Below are 20818 nucleotides of genomic sequence, written 5' to 3'. Positions count from 1 at the left end.
ACTGTAAAACAAGGGAATTGAGATTGGCTGCTTTTTCTGCAGAGAGCCGATCTCTGTTGATGTCTTTATTATAAGATCATATTTTGGTAAAGGGTGAGAGATCAGACAAGGTCTTGATTTTTGTCAAAGAGCCAGGTGTGGCTCACGAGCCATAGGTTCCCGACCCCTGACTTAAGATGGCTGAAATAAGGCTTTAATTATGTTAATTGGAAAAAACATCTATGATCTATCATTTCTATATTGTTTCTATTTACCCGATTGCAGTCTTTCTCTCGTCCCAGCTCCACTACTGCTTTTTCTCTCTCCATCCTCGCCTCTTGCAACATCTTCTCCTTCTGCTGGATCTCATCATTTAGGCGTTCCAGGCGGACTTTGTCCATCTGTCAGTTCATGCAGTCACTTCAATGAACAACAGTCTCAAAATTGCCTTTGTGTTTTTATAAATAATGTTTGCTATACATACCTCGGCATTTTGCTGCAGGGTCTCTCTCTCCTGTGCCCAGTTAGCTCTGCCCTCTCTCAGAGCCAGGCTTGCATCTGCCAGCTGAAGTGTGAGCTGTGCGGCCTGGAGACGGGCCTGATGGAGCTCAGCATGTGTGGTGTCCCTTTGAGCGACCATGTCTCTCAGCTCCCCCCTCAGAGTCTCCACACAGCGTTCACTCACGTTCAGACGCTCTTGAACACTTCGGAGTTCACTCAATGCCACTTCATTGGCTGCCTGATCAACAAGACACAGATACAATCTAAGGGGGGCTTGCATGACCTCTAGCATCCATCTGATCGTTATCTTTTGTTTAGTTTTTTTTGTTTTTGTTTTTGTGTTTACTTGATGGACTATACAAATATGGTTCAAATGTCACATTGCAGTTTTCTCAGTATTTCATGCTGACTTGCCAATTAGCAGAAGATGGGAAGTTATATATCGTTAAAAAAAGCATTTAATAAAAATAATAATAAAAAATCAAGTAATAAAAAAACACACCACTGTTCAAAAGTTTATTGACCAGTAAGATTGTTTTTGAAAGAAAATATTTTTCTATTAAGCTGCAAAACTGTTTTCAAAATTGATTTTAAGAAATGTTTCTTAAGCACCAATTCAGCATATTATAATGATTTCTGAAGGATCATGTAACACTAAAAAACATAAAATCTCACTGTGCCCAAACTTTTGAACAGTAGTGTAAACTATAATATAATGTTTAGTCAGAATGGCCATCAAAGTAGAAAGACATGCTTTCTGACCCCATATGTTGTATTTACAGCATCGACCACCAGGGGCTGTCTGGACCATGCTTACCAGCCAAACCTTGACCCCCTTATAAATAACATGAACTTCATAGATAAATGGCATCAGTTATCTGTTCTGAGACAATACACCCTGTATACGCCCCTTTGAATATTTAAGGTGAAAGATGGGGTGTGAAAACTGCTGGAGTGTTACCTCCTTCCTGTGAGCGCTGTTGAGTTTGTGTGTGAGGGTGGTGATGGTGTCTCGGAGCTGTAGAGCATGTGTGTCTCTCTGGGCCAGTGAGCTTCTCAGACTCTGAAACTCTGATGAAAGACTGTGCAGCTCTTTCTCTGTCTGTTCCATCTTTATCTAGTGTAGTGTACACAAAACAATGGCACAATAATGACCATGTACTTGTGTTTATGTTTATTTATGTACAAGTGTTAGCTTAGAAACCTTCAGGTTCTCGTGTTCATCCTCATCTTCCTTTTTCTGAGCTGCTGCTCTCTTGGCCCGTTCCCTCATCCTATGTAGAAACGGCACACAGGAGAACCAATGAAACAATGTGACTTAAAGAGACAATCTGACCCTGTTCATAACATTAAACTAAGCTCTAGAAGGGGTCTAATGTGTCTTGTAGATGATCCAATCACTTCAACAACATTTGGAGGTAGGGTCATGCATATGGCTAGCCTGACAAGCCAGACCCACATCAAGATGTTTGGTCTGGAAACTCACCATAGACAGGGCTCAATCCGAGGGGCGGGATAAACGGTTGTCTTTCAAACTCCCTCTGCACACGATAGGATAGCGCTACGACCAACCAGAGCAACGAAGGTGAAACGGAGCTCGTTGATAGATTAAACATTCGCCGTATCCGGTCAGCAAAACTCGGAACACATCATCTCTTTTTAAGAATGACTTCAGTGCCGTTCTTTGTTCTTTTCTCAGAGAAAAGCTTAACTCCAAGTCTTCCAGAGTCGCGGTCAAAGCTGATTCGAAAGACCGCCGTTCGCCAGTTTCTGTGTTTACTAGAAGGACTCAAACGCAACTCGGCCGTCATCATTATGGCCCCGCCCATCGACTCTATACACGATGTGATTGGTCCGGCAAGAGTTTGGCGATTACAGCTCAAAAGGGTATTGAGAGTTGCTAAACGACACTCGCAGGCAGATTAGATTTGCTGCCGCTAGGGTGCGTCTAGATTTCTAGGCTACCATATGGCCACGATATATGAAACATTTAAGTCCTGATGTGTCCTAGAGAACACAGGAGGACTACTTATAACAGAAATCGGATCAGAAGTGGTCACTTAAGACACAATAGTTGTAAACAAACATCAACACAATCAATGTAGTCTCAGTTATAAACAAATAACTCTTATTAGTTCTTAGGCTATTTTTTGTGAATTTCTAGTTAATGCACTGACATGATAACTTTTATTTTGGTTTTCAGTTTTAAAAAAATTCTAAAATAATGTTTTGGTAATTAAATTTAGGTAACTGGGTCATTGAACTCGATAAGCTAGTGTGCTGTCATAGTAAAATTCTACTGCAACAATGGGCTTCTTGATATTTCAGCAGAACAAATTGTATATATTGCTACTCTAGCATTATATTTGATCACATTGAAGTTCCTCTACACTGCCAACATTTGTAGCTTATCCTTGGTTTTTGCATGAAATAGACAGTGACACAGTCAAAATACGTAATCAGAGAAGATGTATCAATCAATGATTTCATCCATCAAAAACTAGAGAATATGCCCAAAACCGTTTTTTCCCCCACAAAATTTCTGCATCACTGATCAATAACATACATCATGACTGTGACCAGTGTAGCCTGAAATGAATGTTTCTTTTGAGATGATTCTTTCGATGAATACCTCCTCAAAAACAAAGGTTACCAATTTAAATTAGCCTGAATCACTGCCCTAAATTATTTACAGCATCAACAGAGAAGCAATTTCTTTCATATGTAAAGCAACATGTTCATTATATCTGAAATGCACCTAATCTGAATCTATTATGAATCAATATCAAACTCTGCACATTTGTAACAAAGATCATTCAATTACTAGGAAAGACAAATCCTCTCACCTTTCTAGGTCAGTCTCTCTCTCCAGGCCTCTCTGGGTCAGTATTTTAATGTCCTCTTCTAGCTCTCTGATTCGCTGCTCATTAGCTTCTTTTTGAGCTAGCAGGGCTCTCTTTTCCTCTGTCAAGGCCTCACCTAAATCCTCGACTTCCTAAAAGAGATGTGTGATGATAGTGAGGCGTTTAAACAAATCTGTAAAACTAAAATCGTTTATCAGTTAGCTTTCTGCCAGTGTGTGAACATATACACCACAGTAAACACAGTAAAGACAAAATATACACAAAACCATAACCCAGGGCTGACCACACAGGCTCTTGGAATGTGTTTACACTACCTTCTGCTTCTTCTTCATCTCCTCTACTTTCTCTATATATTCTCTCACTTCCTCCTTCAGCTCGCAGATCTTCCTTTCCAGCTCCTTGCGGCTCTGCTCCCAGGAGTTTCTGTCTCTGTCTCTCCTGCCTTTCTCCCTCTCCACGTTCTGGTCTGCTGCTTCCAGAGCCTGGAGCAGCTCAGCACGCTCCTTCAAACACTCCTGCAGACGTCTCTGTTAGGAAGAACAACAGGGAAAGAAACAGTTATTAATAATAATAAAAAAATACAAAGTAAGAAAGCCTAGTTTTAAATTAGGTCTGTCAATCAATTAAATTGTTCCATTATTTACCTTACATTGTAAATCAAATATGAAAAAATGCACTATTTTATTAATATTATATATATATAAACATAAATATTTGCTGTGAAGACATAACATTATTGTAGCAGACCAAGTAAATCAAATATATTATATAATACATTATTTAATGTAATAATTAAGTTTATTGTATATAATATAAATAATCATCTTAAATGTCTTCACATGCTATCACAAAAAAAATAGGGACCCACTTTTTTTTACTTGCATTTAAAAAAATTACCTGCATATAATTATCACCTAACCCTACACTTAAATTACCCATACCACCACACCTGTCCCTAACTTTACCCGTATCCCACCTCAATATGAGCAAAAGTGTTTTGCAATACAATATCAACACAATAAGTACATTGTACTTTTTTAATTTTTATGTAAGTACATAGTAGTTAAGGTCACCTAATATAAAGTGGGACCCAAAATAGCATTTCTGACTTGGTTGTAAAGCTCTAAAGCCATTCATGTGATTCTCAAACCACACAACAAACCCACACATTGTGGAAATGTTAAAAGGAAACTCTGTCTGAGGTCTTCTGTGAAGTAAAGTATCAATACACTGACATCTATTCTATTTTACCCTTTCTTGCACAAACAGTGAACCAAAAGTATGAGGGGAAAAAGCCTTTATTGTACGGTATGCTGTATAATTTCTGAGCAACAAGGGGGTAACACTGATGTTTTTGAAATGCACAGCTTCACTATTAGAGTATGCTGCAGATATAATGTAGTGTGCTAGTAGAAGGTAATGCGCACACAGTCTCTCTCTCTCGCTTGATAATTCATTAAAATAAGTTTTATAATTAATTCATTCAGATATGTAACTTACCACACTGCTTTATCTCTGTGTCTGATTAATAGTGGGCAAAATTCTGGATCTTTTTTACCTTTCTGGTCAAATTGTGCTGCAAACATCATTAACAGCTTTAACTTGTCAATGTTGGCAAATGGCTATTAAGTGGGATAATCCACAGCTAGCTGTGCTTTAAACAATTTGAATGCACTCTGCTTCATGTCGGGTGGTTCTTTGCCTCCACGACATGCATTAAAATAATTTAAAGCACAGCTAGCCGTGGATTATCTCTTACATTGCTTACCAACAGAATGCTACAGCCCTAGGTGGACGGACCTCTGGCATTGTCTTATTTTGAATGTAATGACTGACTGAATTAGTCTTCACATATTCTTTGAGTTCATCTGACCTGCAGTAGCTGGGCTCTGGGGATGACCATCAACATGTCCTCGCCCACTTCCTCTCCTTGACCCTCCTCCTCCAGAGTCACCAGCTCCTCCATGGGTTTAGGGGCTGAGAAGGTAAAGGCAGAGCTGCGAGAACAAACCTCTCCCCTTCCATCCACATACACAAACTGGTACTGCTGAGCACTAGGCCCTGGTAGGTAAGAAGCTGAAGAGGGGAGAGAAAAAAGAAACAATGAAAGGCCAAATACAGGCCAACAAAACATTTGTAGTGTGGGCTCTGGTTTTGAATATAGGCGAAGTCTATTTGAATATTTCCTGTCTGGTTATTTAAGTTATATAAGTTTGGAGATTTCCTACACAATCACATGAAGCCAGGGGCACTGCTGATGACCTCATCTGGTTTACCTCTGAGGTCATACTCACCACAAACTACAATGCTGCCATTCTGCACTGTGCAAATCTCAGCCCAGATGACACAGCCTCGCAAAAACTCTGTCTAGCACTACTGTTCACAGTAAGTTTAATAAGTGTCCATTTTTTGTGTGAAAGATAAGATATGAATAATTTTATTCAGCAAGGACGCGTTCAATTGATAAAAAGTGACTATAAATTAGACTTGATATTAGTAATGTTACTCCTATTCAAAGTAAGCGCTGTTCTTGTGAAGATTCTATTTGTCAAAGAAAGAGTTTTATCACGGTTTTCACAATAAGCAACACAACTTAACATTGATTATGATCAGCAATGTTGCCTGAGCACCAAATCCACATATCAGAATGGAGCAATGATGCTGAAAATTCAACGTTGCCATCACAAAAAGAAAGGAAAAAATAATTAAAGTATTAAAGTGTAAAACTATTAAAGTATTGAAAATATTTATTTTAAATTGTAAGAAAATTTCACAATATTATTGGTTGTACTTATTTTTTGATCAAATAATGCAGGCTTTGTTAGCGTAAGAATCTTAAACTCAACCCTAAACTTCTGAACGGTTGTACATTTTATTTTCAATTAACTATATTTACTGTAGCGCTCACACACTCAGTTTAATTAATACTGATGTGCTTTTCAGAAATCAGCTAGTCATTGGGTCGTCTCAAAGGTTAATTGACTACTTGGTTATTAGGAAGCCCTGAATAATTAGGGCTCACTAGACACTGATCAGACATGTTTCTCACAACACTTTAATGGCTGTCACAGGATTTGGCCATGCTTATGGTAATGCACACTATAGCATCAGCATGGTTAAACCTTTTAAAATAAATTGCATCTCTAATTTCATTCTTTTTAAAGCATTGCCAAAACAAGCATTTTAGCTTTATTATTTACAAAACATTGTAGAGAAGCAAGTCAATCTAGGCTAATTTGTGTGCATCCAGCCCATCCTACTAATAATTAACTACAGACGGATTCCTTTGTGGCATTTTATCTCTTTCACAGGTCATCTGAGGGAAAACATTTGCTAATGTACTGAATGCATCTCAGTGAATGATCCCAGCAGCTGGGTGAATCAATGCAAGAAACTGTAATTAGCTTCTTTAAATGTCCCTAATGCACACTATTCTTTATTCATACTGTATTGAGACCATCAGCTGACTTTCAAGAGGGCTTGAACACCAAAATCAATGCTTTAGAGACCTTGGAAATGAACACAGCAGTTCACAGAGGTCTCCTCTTTGTAGTTGGATGGTGCCACTGCCCACACAAACGTATGGTAGTCCTTGATTGATGACCAGCCAACCTGAGGGTAAAAGCAAACAGATCAACTTCAATTAAGCAAAAGGGCCACATCAGTGCTGAAAAGTCCCTTAGATGGCTGTCTCTTACTTTAAATAGTCCAACCCAATCATTACTGGCCCATGTGTGCTGCGAGTTGATGGTGTAGTGGCAGTCCACTCTGCTCTGAGGGAAATAGCAACTTCCGACATTGCGAAACTCCACCTCCCATGTTTTCTCCATGGCAACAGGATAGTGATGCACCTGGGTAGTTATTAAAATGGACATATTTAGTTTAAAACTACTTTAGGACCATTTTTATAATTATTGAATTATTATGCATGTAGTTTCATGCTATCATTATTTGAGAGATTACATGAAATATTAGTGTTAAAAAAAATGACAGATGAACTGCAAAGGTAAATAAAAATGGTCAATACATAATGCTAACCTTATTTAAAAAAAAACTTAAAGGGTTAGTTCACCCAAAAATTAAATTGATGTCATTAATGACTCACCCTAATGTCGTTCCACACCCGTAAGACCTCCGTTCATCATCGGAACAGAGTTTAAGATATTTTATATTTTAGTCCCAGAGCATATGCAGTCAATGCCCACTTTACTGTCCATGTCCAGAAAGCTAATAAAAACATCCTCAAAGTAGTCTATATCTGACATCAGTTGGTTGATTAGAATCTCTTGAAGCATCGAAAATACATTTTGGTCCAAAAATAACACAAACTATGACTTTATTCAGCATTATCTTCTCTTCTGCGTTCCACCAAAAAGATTCAAATGGTTAATCAATCAGTGAATCGATCAATGATTCGGGTCGAAAGCAGTTTGACGCGTTCCGAACTGCTGAAATCACGTGACATTGGCGACCCGAATCATTGATCGATTCACTGATTCATTAACCGTCTGAATCAACCAGCTAACCAACTGATGTAGCATATGGACTACTTTGAGGATGTTTTTATTAGCTTTCTGGACCTGGACAGTAAAGTAGGCATAGACTCTGGGACTGAAATACAAAATATCTTAAACTGTGTTCCGATGATGAACGGGTGAGGAATGACATTAGGGTGAGTCATTAATGACATAAATTTCATTTTTGGGTGAATTACCCCTTTAAATTAAAATACAATATATTCCAGATAAATTGTGTCCTAGAATTCTGATGTTAAGAAAAAGTTTATAGACAAGTTAATTATGTGGCTTGAGGTAAAAGGCAATACATGTTATCTAGAACAATGCGGTCTATATGTGTAGTTAGCGCTATATGCATGCCTTATATTTCTCTATATAACTTTTAAAAAGAATTTTAAACAGGCTTTAATTAGTCCATAGACATTGGCATGGGCATTATTATCTAGGCTTACCGAGGACAGTAGGGGAGAGGTGAATGTGTTGCTCAAGTGAAGAGGTACTGTTTATGTTAAACTAGATGCCAAGTTTCTGCAGATGACCGATGATGAGTGTGGACTCTCTTACCCGGATACACATCAACTCTTAGAGAGCATTTGTGACAGGCTGTCTTGTGCCACAAATGCTGTGACTGACTGTGTGAAATGTATATATTACAAGTAATGACAGGTGGGCCCATTATTGGCACCTCATAATAAACTACAAACTCCATATTTAGACTCCATGAACAGACCAAGGGCATTTTCTGACGTCATTTGTCTGATGTCAGAAACTTGCAGCTTAATTTCAGAGCTCAGTATCAAGCTATTTTACCTACAATTATCTAGGATAATTTGATTTCTCGGTACATGACTCGTTTAAAGTAAAAAAGATGGATAAATTAGTTGTGGGCAAAAACACTAGATAAATCAAATATAATTAAATGTACTTTTAATATTACAGGACACCTGGTTGTTGTGGCATAAAATTGCTGACTTGCGAAATAACCTGTTTGCATGGTAAACAATCGTGGATGGCTATTGCAAGCGAGGCCCGAAGTTAGAAACAATCTCAAGTTACTCGGTACAGCGTGGCAACAAGGAAAAAAACTATGCATGAGCAGATCTGACACTTTGTTACAGCAGTTAAAAAAGAAAACCATGACCGCCTTATAACAATTATTGTTAATACATTCCATGGGACTGTCTCTGGGTGTTATAAACATGGCATGCTTTGTCTTTAGCTGCGTGCTACTGAACATGCAGCAGTTTTTTTTTTTTTTTTTTTTCTCCTTTGTGGAAAAACCGCAAACGTCGTATAACAAAACTCACCCAATTTAGAGAAGATAATCAGAAAAATGTCCTCTTGAAAAACGACGGTCGGTCATATAGAAGAAAACATGTATGAGACTGATGACAAGTGTAATTTACACTGACACATTCGCCGAGATGAGCTGTGCCACGAACATCTCACAACAATAACAAAAACAGAAGCATGGGTGCTTTGGAGAGGCCAGCTGCATTGTGGGAAACGAAGTTCTACCTCTTATTCTGAATCATGGCTCAGACGCTCAAAAAAACTAAAATCCCCATCTGTAACGAAGAATGCTTTGAAGGTCGACGTGAGAAATCAAACGTCATGGTAACGGTATGCGTTTGAAGCTCTGATTGGTTCACATTTCTCATCGGATTCATCGACTTAGATTCTATTGGTTAAATGTGTATGTCAATCAACTTTTTGCCAATGCGATACGTGTTCGTGAAATACGCATGGTAAAAAGCAACGCGATTGCGAAATGAACTCTCATTTTCGCGAATCGGTTCTTTCGAACAGGTCAAAGCAATAATTCAGTGATTTAAAGGGATAGTTCACCCAAAAATGAAAATGACCATGATTTACTCACCCTCAAACCATCCTATGTGTATGTGACATTCTTCTTTCAGACGAACACAATCAGAGTTATATTAAAACATGTCCTGGCTCTTCATAGCTTTATAATGGCAGTTTTTAAAGTCCATAAAAGTGCATCTATATCCATCATAACTGCTCGACACGTCTCTGGGGCTTAATAAAGGCCTTCTGAAGCGAAGCGATGCGTTTGTGTAAAGAAAATATCCATATTTCAAATTTTATAAGGTACAATTTCTAACTTCCGGCAAACCGTCTTTGTATTTAACTTGCATACCTATGATGACTTGAGGGTGGAGTAAATCATGGGGTAATTTTCATTTTTGGGTGACCTATCTCTTTAATTTATGTCTCATGACTAAAAAGTGATATTCGTTTAAACAAACTGTCTTGTATGTGTGGTAATAAGTGTCATACAATTGAGTCAACATATTTGCAGTATGTTTGTAATATTATATGCATACATTTGTAATTATAATAAATAATATTTGCTATATTTGTAATCATTTTGCTAATAGACTACCCAGTAATCTATCGCCACATTAGTCAAATCTTTGGTAAACTTAAAATGCTCATTATTTAAGCTCACTCGTGGCTTCTTGGCTTGCCACGAACCGGAGGTGTCAGAAAAAGACTCGGTTCAGTGAGTCGTTTGATTCGAGAACCATTTAACCTGATTCAACTCGGTCTTTTGTAAAGCAGTTCAAACGACTCTTTTAAAAGATCCGCTTCAAAAAGCGATTTGAATGCATGGTTCTGGTTTCTAAGAGGCGTTATATAATGTGTAATCATTTTTGGATACATAATATAAAGCACCTGCGTGGGACAAACAGATACATGTTTGACAGATGACTACAATGACTTGATGTCTTTCAAATGACATCTTTCCAGGGTTATTCTGCTTTGATTCCTGCAGTGCCAGTAGACAGACACAATTTTAGCTTGAGTAAACAGAACTCTACATTTGCTTACTCACAGAAACTTGAAACTAGAATGCTTGGCCGTGAAGCTGAAAAGCAGATGCTAAATGCCTATCATTTTTCAATGATTCCTACAATAATTTGTTTCTCACTCTTAGGCTCTCTTAAAATAAGCTAACTGGCAGTTCATGTAATAAAAAAGTGAAATAAATGTATTGTATATTTAATAAATAGTTATTGGATTTTAATATTTGTTATTTTAAAGAACAGAGGAGACGAAAACATTAGTTGTCTGATGTTCTTGGTTTGAACACCAGATGGCAGTGTACTTTTAGGAAATAGGGAAGAGTGGCGGTCTAGCTGTGTATTGTCCACTAGGTTTTTCTTTAAACATATTACTATTTATAATCATGTAGTTTGTTTTTATAGAATGATTAGGGTTTATATATATATATATATATATATATATATATATATATATATATATATATATATATATATATATATATATATATATATATATATATATATATATATATATATATATATATATCCTTTATTTATTGACACTGTAACAGTTCAAAAGTGAATGCCCATACATTTCAAATATATCTTTCAGATATAAATTGTTAAATTGTTAAGAAACTGATACGCAAGTAAAACTCACTTTATTAATTTTTTATATAGCCTGGAGTAAAAGCTTGGATCAGCCAGGCGTGTTATCGTTCATATTCAAGGCATTAATGCATGAATAATTATATTTAAGTTTCTTGAGGAATTTGGCACATATAACACCCAGGTCTCATGGCACTATTAGGAGGTCACAAGTCAAAGTACATACATTACCTTGTCTTAGTCAAAGTACATACATTACTTTTACTTAGTCAAAGTACATACATACAAAGTACATACATACATTCTAAATGAAGTGCTGACTTAACACGCTCATGCCTTTGATGTTAAGGATTTAGGGCTTAAGTGAACATTTCACTATTTTAAGATCTTACAACACTGTTCAATGCGCTGCATGCACATTATGGAATCCTCTAAATCAGATTCAAAATGATCAACTGATTTAATATCACCCTGAATGGACATGTTGTAAACTTCACAGATACTGGACTGATATTTTTGACTGAAAAAGAAGATTGTTCCAGGCAACATAATTGCATTTGGGGGTTATTACAGAACCCTCCTTGTATGAACGCCAGTCTCTCTCCTTATTTATGGTTCTTGCAAAGAGATTGTTTATTCAGAGGTGGAAACTGGACGTGGTTCCAACATTTGATGTGTGGTTTAGTGAACTGGTGAACATAGAGAGAATACAATTTATTACAAACAATGACAAATCAGATTTTTTTTTTAAATGTGGAAACCTATATTAAACCACCTGGGAGTATGATCATTTTGTATTATTGTAATTTTTATTTATTTATTGTTCTATGTCAATATCTCACATATCCCGTTTCCACCTATTTCTGTATATTCTATTGTACCATACTGTTGTTCCCCCTTTTAGACCTTATGTGTGTTAAAGTGTGTTAGAAAACAAAAAAAAGTTTGTATAAGAAAAACGGCATCACCTTGATTGTGCCTGTATAATGGCATTAGAACCAGTTTGCCCTAGTCGTAGCCACTGAAAACAAGATGGCCACCCTCAGCCTGTAATTGCATGCAGGCAGTAAATGAGGCAGCCCAATAAAGGTGCTGAGATTGTTTTAACAGAGTGAGCTTGGCAGAAATGCGTCGAAGGCTGCGTGAGAGGAAGGCAGGAAGGGGGGAAGGGCAGAGGCGTGTGATTGATGGCACACAGACAGTGTGTTACTGACCTTGCTTGATGACGAGTCTCCCTAAGGCCCATGACACTCCTAACCTCGCTCCTCCTCCCAGGCGCTCCATGTCAAGTGTTTCTGAGGAGATCAATGAGAAGATCTGGTGCATGTTGGCCAGTCATTTTATCATCCCATTACTAACCTGGTCAGGGATTCCTCATGCTTGTTTTATAGATACTGCAAAACCTGAAGAATGACGACTATTGAGTTTTTGTGGTAATTCGAATTGTTTTCCACAAATCAGACCTTTGTTACCTGTATTAACATGAATCTACCATGTTTTGGTAGTTACTATCAGCTGGCAAGCCAGTGAATTGGTGTACTCAATCAGAAAATCCAATTTATCATAATTTTATGATGCACAACATTACCATTATAATAATAATAATTTCTAAAATAATGTCAGTTCCCACAAAAATATTACTGTTTTGATTAAAAATTTGTTAACAAGTAATGTTTGGATCATGTAAGACTGGAGTAATGATGCTAAAAATTCAGCTTTTCCATCACAGAAATAAATTATACTTTAAAATATCTTAAAAATACAAAACAGTTTTAAATTGTAACAATATTTCACAATATTACAATCAAATAAATGCAGCTTTGGTGAGCATAAGATACTTTTACTTAAGAACATTTTAAACATTTCACAGAGCCCACATTTTTTTAACAATTTATTTATTTATTTTTGTTTATTATTATTATTATTTATTTATTTATACAAAAATGTGTTTTATACCCAATCATTTTGGAGGACTAATGTTATAAGTATGTTATATATATTTTTTAAATACTTTATTGATTGAGAAGTGGTCAAGTATAGATGATCAACCATGTTTCAGACAGAAATGATATCTTGTGTGAAAGATTAAAGCATCTGAATGAGTGCATAGTTGCAACAAGAGTGAATTGACAGTGGGCTTTCTGGGGTGGGACATTTAGCTTATATCATGGCGGCATCGGAAAATGGGAGGGGAGTGTAAACGTCAGTAACGAACACCCACCACACCCTAAACATATAGTGCTTCCTGGTGGAAAGAGAGCATGTGGATAGTACTGATGAGAAACAAAGAAAAAATGCTATCCAAATTGAATTATAGAAGGGCAGGGAGAAGAGAGGTAAAGTAAAATCTTAAAGTCAATCAAAGACCCCAGAAGGGTAAAAGACAAAGAGTGAGGGAAGTATGTAAGAGAGAGAGAGAGAGAGAGAGAGAGAGAGAGAGAGAGAGAGAGAGAGAGAGAGAGAGAGAGAGAGAGAGAGAGAGAGAGAGAGAGAGAGCGTGCTGGTGTGCCAAAGCGAAGGGGAGAAACATGAAGGGGGGCAGCAGTATTTAGTATGCACGGCCAAGCTGCCCCATCTGCTTAGCACAGCAGTCCCCATCGTATAACTGTCTGTAGGCCGTGGGCCGCATAAAGAATGTCTCCAATTTGATGTAATTCCGCAAAATTAATGACAGCTTTACCCGGGATGGGTCGTGAGGGAATGATTAGAGTTTGATCATCCATCTGATCGGTGGCCATGTCTGGCCCAAGCAGCACGTTGACGCATACTGGGTACACCCTCGCCAGGGACCCACGCGCACAGACCCACTGACAAACATGCACAAAGCCGATGCCAAACTGGCAGGCTTTAGCCTCTCATTCGGCTCCTTTAAATGAGGTTTGCAAACATACCTCTGCACAAACACACCGTTATGGCAGGAGGAATATCTCTTGTGTGCAGTGGCTGGGCTGACCTCAGTTTTAATGCTGCTCTAGGCAGACCTGCGCTGTATTTCAAAGCAAAGGGGTCCAACCGGCATCTAATTTACTGAAGTCTGAGGTCGCATTGTGGTATTTTACAAGAGAGCTTTACTGTGGCCATGATTGGAATTGGGTATGAGTTTAAGAGAGATGGGGGCGGATTGGGAATTGCAGAGGGGATTGATCCAGGCAATGGATAGAGGGAGTTAATTCCTGGATGTGTGATTTTCCTCCTTCCCTTCGTTCCTGTTCCTACCCATCCCCCACTCTCTCTCTCTCTTTCCCTCTCTCTCGCTCTCTTTCTGTCTTCCAGGATCCTACTTTTACAAGCGAGCAGGGCCATTCCTTTTACTAGGGGGCCTGGTGCATCTCTCTGTGCTGGGGACATTAAAGGGGAAGTCGGTGTGTTATCAGTGCAGAGTGCAGGGCTTTAGATCAAGGTCTGTCGTCTGCCTCACACTGCTCTTCTGGGTTTGTGCTGTTGTGTGGTGTACTCACTGGGTAATTTAAGTGAGCCCACAGATAAACAAGTGATTGATTACAGGGGTGTTTAAAGGACTAGCTGCCATGGTGGTTGGAGAGATGGCACAGATTGCACTGCAGTAGACAACCAGTGCTAATGGCCAATGCTTGAACACCTTTAAACAACTGTTGATAGAAACAACTTCAGAGTCAAAAGGGATAGCAGTAAGAATGTAAGAACTTTGCTTTGAAAATTTAAAGGTGGCTTTTGTTCTTGGCTTATAATGGCTGAAGGGAAAAGGTTTATTCACGGGAAGGAACACAGCGAAATTAATTTCCCATCTGACAAAGACTGGGTTTCAACCAAGCTGGAAAAGCGTGACTGCCAGGTACCTGCATTAAAGGCAGAGTGCCAATGCACTTTTAAGCGATGGCTCTGGTGCAGATTTCTGGGCATGCTGGCACATTTCCTAACAGCATTTTGATTTTGTCCTAAGAGTTGTCCAGAAAAATAATTGTATGTGAAAGAACGAAGATCGACAGAATGAGGATAAGAAAATATGTGGTTGGATGGAATTGATTCACATAAGCTCATTAGAAAAATACTGTGTTCTGTTTGCTTTAATGACTCCATCATGTTTTCGAAATGTCTTTTTTCTTCTGTTTTTGTCATTAGATTTGGCTTGATTTGTGTTATCCCTCTAAGTTCTTTATATATTTGCATTCAGTAGTTGCCATTTACTCACTTGTATCACTTTACCCATGCACTCCCCCTTTGTTCTCTCTCTCTCTCTCTCTCTCTCTCTCTCTCTCTCTCTCTCTCTCTCTCTCTCTCTCTCTCTCTCTCTCTCTGTCTCTGTCTCTCTCTCTTTCTTTCCATCTCTTTCTCCACCTCAACTTCTTTATATTTTTGGCTGAGCTGGAGACCTTTCTCTGTGCTGTGACCTTTAGGTTTTAAATGAAGCCCCTCTGCGGCTTGTCTCTCTTCATAGACCGCCAGTTACGAGCCTTGGGAGGACCGCAAAAAAATAACGATTCAGATGAAATGGCCCCTTTAAAAAGCTCTTCCAAATTCCTTTTACATTTTTCCTCCCTGTCCTACTGCCTTCCCCTTTTTTTCTGGCCGCATTAATATTCACAGTAATGAGGAACATCCTAAAGAGCAAGCTTTGGAAAATTTCAGCCAGACAAAACAGGCAAAGATGAAACAAATAAGCAACTATACATACATGCAGGCATGGTACAGAGAAACGTACAAATACAGTGAATGCTCATTACTGATGGATTTGAAACAAATGCCAAATGATTTATAGGAATTTGGAAAGCCTAACTTATGATTATATGTTTGCCTAAGACGTGATCCATTTCCCCGATTTAATCACCCTTTATAGTTTTGAGGGTCAATCATTGAGGCTTTATTTTAATGCGTACATTGGCAAAATGGAAAATGTAATTATTCCTTTTATCCCAGACATGGGCTGTGTTTGAAATAACATGGGAAGCAGTTTGAGCCTGCTCCTTGAAGTTCTGTGCCAACTATTCATCATGTATGTATCTTAAGACAGATATGAAACATGGGAAAAAAATCTTTATTTTTATGTATTATTTGTGCTATATTATTTTATATAAAATATATTATTAATATAATATTAAATATTGAATCAAAATAATGTATTTTCTTTTCACTTCAAGTTTTTAGGTTTCTCTCGGTTATAATGATCTTTTATGCTGCTTTGTTTTTTATGCTTTTATGTAAACACTGAGTTTGCTTGTGCTATGAGTTTAAAATCCAGCTTCACAAACAAATTGAAAGTTGACCACAACTGCTACTAAGAAGTTGTGGACAGAGAAAAAGAAGCACAAGTGTTGTTGTGTTTTTAAAAACTCTATTTGTGGTATGGTGAGAGACGCTCTGCGTATGTAAACACACCTAGATAATAGAGAGCATATTTCTTATGATACAACTCCTGAAAACTTTAATCAAGATTTCTATGCATTATTTTTGTGTAATATTTGTTAACCAACAAATGGCCAGTATATAAACATACTTTTTTTTTCTCAATTGTACAAGTAAAACATTATAATGTACAAAATTAAACAATGATATTATTTATTACTTTAATTAACCGTTTTAATTATTTTTAAAGATTAAGGCTATGTGAAGAATTAAAGGGGTCCAATTATGCTTTTTCAACTTTAGTTAGTGTGTAATGTTACTGTATGAGCATTAAAAAGATCTGCAAGGTTACAAAGCTCAAAGTCCTCTCCAAAAGGAGATATTTTATTTAATAGAATTCACTTTCCAAGAACTATACACTGTAAAAAATTGCATGTGCTATTTACTTAAAAAATGATAGTACCATTTAGTAGTAATATTGAGTAGTTTTTAAGGCGTGATTTTTAAAAAAAAAAAAATATGCAATCTACCTGAATAAATAATGTAAAATCACCTAAATTATTTAGTCTATGAAACAATTTATTTAATATTTTTAGTGAAATGTGCTTTATTTTGAATCGACTTTAAAAAGAGGTACACATTAAAGTGAATGGAAATCAGCTGTTTATATTTGACTTTGAGTACCGTTATACAATTAATATACTGTTTGCTGCTAGCACAGAACAAGTAGAATCACACTCGTTGAACAAAACAACATGCTTCATAATATTTAGTACATGCAGTTATTCACAACCAAGCTCTGCTCTTCTGCACATTGGTAACGATCAAAACTTCAACATAACAGAAACTCTTTCAAATGTCAAACATAATGGTCATTAAACATTAACAGATGTTTCCCTTAACTTGAAAACACATAAAATAACACTTTATTTCAATATTAACTCTCCATTTCCAGCCATATCAAAGCATGCTGGGAACTAACAATTGTGTCTCTAAATAAAATTGCATAATTGAACTAATTCTATTAAAATAAATAGGTAGCCTTTTCCCCCTTAATTTTATCAGCTTAACCGGTTCCTCAATTCAAGCCTTAACATTAGGAAAATGTATCTGGTTTTATTTGTAAAATGGTCTCACAATTTTACAATAACACCACAATTTAATAATCACCTTGATTTGTTTTGTGAAAATTACAAGACCCATGATTTTTTTTTTTTTTACAGTGTACAACGAATGGCTTGTTTGGACAAAAAAATTTCCAGGCTTTGTGATGTCATAATGTTACTCAATTAAATAATCCCCACCCACAATATACGCAAAAACAAAAGAACGGGAGCCTGCACGGCCTGATTGAGCTGCATTAGTTCACCCAAAAATTAAAATTCATAATTTTCAATTTGTGAAAATCTGTGCTTGCAATGTCCATGCATGAAATCTGTTCTGGGGCCCGCTCTTCGTACGTCGCCAACTCGGTTAGCTGGATTTGACGATTTGGCTTGATCTCGGATTGTTTGGTTCTTCAACGCTCATCTAGGACTTGATGTCATAGCAACAGGTCTGTTAGCTTAAACCTGCTCGGGAGCAGGCTTACTTCATGTAAACAGGATTAGATTGCATCTAGAGGTGATACTTAAAATCTGCTCCAGCCACTGCTGCTTTATTACAAGATTTCCTTACTGAACCAGGGGCAATAATAATTTTAAATGAGAATATAATAGTTTATTTGAAAATAATATTATAATATTAAAGGTGCATACTATAGATAGAGTCATTGATTGAGAGATTTATTTTTTGTGATGGAATAATTACTTTATAGTTTTGGAGGTTTACACACGTTACAGTTAATATGCGTCGAGCACACTGATCAATGTATAGATGGTGGTCGTGCATTAATTTAAAGGTGTCAAGTACTGGCTTTTAAAAAAAATGTATACTGTTGTCTGAGGTCAACTAATGACGTTTGTGTGTTTTTTACATTCAAAAACGTCATAAGTAATAGGCTATTTTCTTGAGGCTCTCTCCAAAACGCTGGGTTCTGATGGGCGTGCCGCACTGGATACTTTGAAGTAAATGCCCACATCTAGGATTGGAGAAGATTTGCATATTTAATGAGCTTAAGCTCCCCTGTCAGATTAGTGACATGAGAGAGGAGAGAATGAGGGAGAACCGACAACCATTTTTTTTGATCACAGGGCTCTTAAACGTCTTTATCAAACAAACACAATGTTTTATTTCTCATCGACACGCGATTGATTGGACTATTATTTTTACATTACACATAGCCTGCAAGATCGGATGATATAAGCGTGAACCGCGCGCGCACACACATACACGTTAGGCCGCCCTTCAGATGTCAACAAGAGAGGAAGAGAGAGAGAATAGCAGAATAAGAACGGAATATAATGAGATTGATCGGCCTGTCGGGCTTTGCGAGCCCTTGCCCATACGTGTCTACGTGTCTAAAGAATACGAGTCCAGCGTGCTGAGGTATGTTTCTGTTAGACACGGACACATAAGCAAAACGATCTATAACACTGCAGTACTATCACATATAAAAACACGTTTTACTCACATGGTGTGTTGCACCATTCCTGTCGGATCCAAATCCAGCATCGACCGGAGATTTGATCCCGCAGTGAACTGAAGGGAACATGTCTTCCCCACGTGAGCTGGAACTTCATTAAAAATAAAGTTCAACCACACATTCCTAATAGGATTCAAAGGAAGCTTATGCAGCGACTGTTCTTCCACAACTAGGAGTAGCGCAATATCTTAATCTTCCTCGGCATGAAATTGTTGTTGACCAGCTAGCACGAGCCCTCCATGAGTCGGTGGGCGAGGCTACTGGATTAGACACGCTGTAGATATGCGTATAGACACGTAGAGGCGGTGTTTCGTCACGCACTGACGTCAGTATAAAGCACAGGACCGTTTGCTGAGCCTGGTATCTATAAAAGCTTTTGTTTGACTAACAAGGAAGTTTTCAGTTCTGAAACTTACAGGATATTCTTAATTTACCATGACCTTTTATATATCAAAAGCTCAAGGGAAAGCTGATTCCTCAATTCATCACCCCTTTAAGTGATGACTGATATGGGAGTGGCTGGATGCAGCGCAAGAGATGCAGATATGATCTTGACTGTTAAGAAGCTTAAATTAACACCCATGTAACAAATCTGCTTCAAATTGAATTAAAAATTGAATTACAATGTTGAAATAAAAATGTAAAAGGTGTACAATGTACAAATACTATAAAATCGTGAATATAATTGGGACTCATGTTCATCAAAACAGATTTATTCCATATAAAGGTCCAGAAAATCGTTTTTTTTGTTTTTGTTTTTGTTTGAGTTTTTTGCAGGTGGCTTTTTTAAATATACAATGTCATTACGTTGAAAAGATGAATTAATCCAAATATTTTAATTCAATCTGCAAATTTGTTTGAAGAACCAAATTAGCCAGAGATCAGTTATCATGATTGAAAGATCTGGGATCTGTCTAATCATCTCAGATGTATTAAGCAAGGTACGAAGAACAGACCCCTGGACAATCTTCTTGTTTGTTGACATTCTTTAATCTGAATCAGGCTTGAATTGGTTTGAAATTGATACCATCCTTATTATATACAGCTGAGTAAAGCTTGCGGTTATGGTAAGAGCCGTGACATTTCCAGAATATGTACTAAGCAGTGCCAAATAACACACTGGGCCAGCCAACCAATCACAGCACATTTTGTATTTCGGAAGGAGGGGCTTCGAAACCAGAACTAAACCGCATGTTCAGGACAGACTGGGAAGAGAGGTGCTGTAATAATGTAAAACAATCAAGCATGAAAGCAAATTCCCATATACCCCATAATCAAGAGTTTGTAAAAGGACATAATAGGACCCTTTAGGTTAGCTAAAGATTAAATAAGATAAGTAAAATGAGCATACACAATATCTATTAAATATCCGATTTCAACAGATACTGATACATTTAAATCTCTAATATCAGCTGAAAACCAATAACTGAGATATTGTGCATTCCTGCTTCATATGTTTTTGTCTATTTTTGGAAAAGTGGAAGTTAAGAAGCATTTCAGTCAGGCACATTTCACTTTTAACAGAATAATGCTACAGTATGTTAATTATGGTTGCTATACACAAAGCAATCATCGTGAGTATGAACAGCACTCCTGTTCGTCACGGTAATATGACCAGCAAGTACTTGTCCAGTT

General features: G+C 37.3%; 2 protein-coding genes across 2 annotated transcripts in view; one reads left to right on the top strand and one right to left on the bottom strand.

The window, feature by feature from the left end:
• The window catches only part of calcoco1a (calcium binding and coiled-coil domain 1a), a 39874-nt gene extending 30502 nt beyond the window's left edge, over positions 1–9372 (bottom strand). Inside the window, exons 1-10 of the mRNA XM_067445723.1 lie at positions 9169–9372; positions 7043–7195; positions 6854–6956; positions 5218–5420; positions 3659–3871; positions 3327–3475; positions 1685–1754; positions 1442–1597; positions 464–718; positions 255–380 (exon numbers count right to left, since the gene is read on the bottom strand). Of these exons, the coding sequence (XP_067301824.1) occupies positions 255–380; positions 464–718; positions 1442–1597; positions 1685–1754; positions 3327–3475; positions 3659–3871; positions 5218–5420; positions 6854–6956; positions 7043–7174 (1407 nt within the window). The 5' untranslated portion in view covers positions 7175–7195; positions 9169–9372. The remainder of the gene's footprint in view (positions 1–254; positions 381–463; positions 719–1441; positions 1598–1684; positions 1755–3326; positions 3476–3658; positions 3872–5217; positions 5421–6853; positions 6957–7042; positions 7196–9168) is intronic.
• Positions 1–20818, top strand: part of hoxc13a (homeobox C13a) — a 105347-nt gene that overhangs the window by 43936 nt on the left and 40593 nt on the right. The gene's annotated exons all lie outside the window — the stretch shown is intronic.

The sequence above is a fragment of the Pseudorasbora parva genome, chromosome 6, assembly GCF_024679245.1.
Source record: "Pseudorasbora parva isolate DD20220531a chromosome 6, ASM2467924v1, whole genome shotgun sequence".
NCBI classification, from domain to species: domain Eukaryota; kingdom Metazoa; phylum Chordata; class Actinopteri; order Cypriniformes; family Gobionidae; genus Pseudorasbora; species Pseudorasbora parva.
The sequence above is the reverse complement of the archived record's forward strand: the minus strand, read 5'-3'. Positions and strand labels throughout refer to the sequence as shown.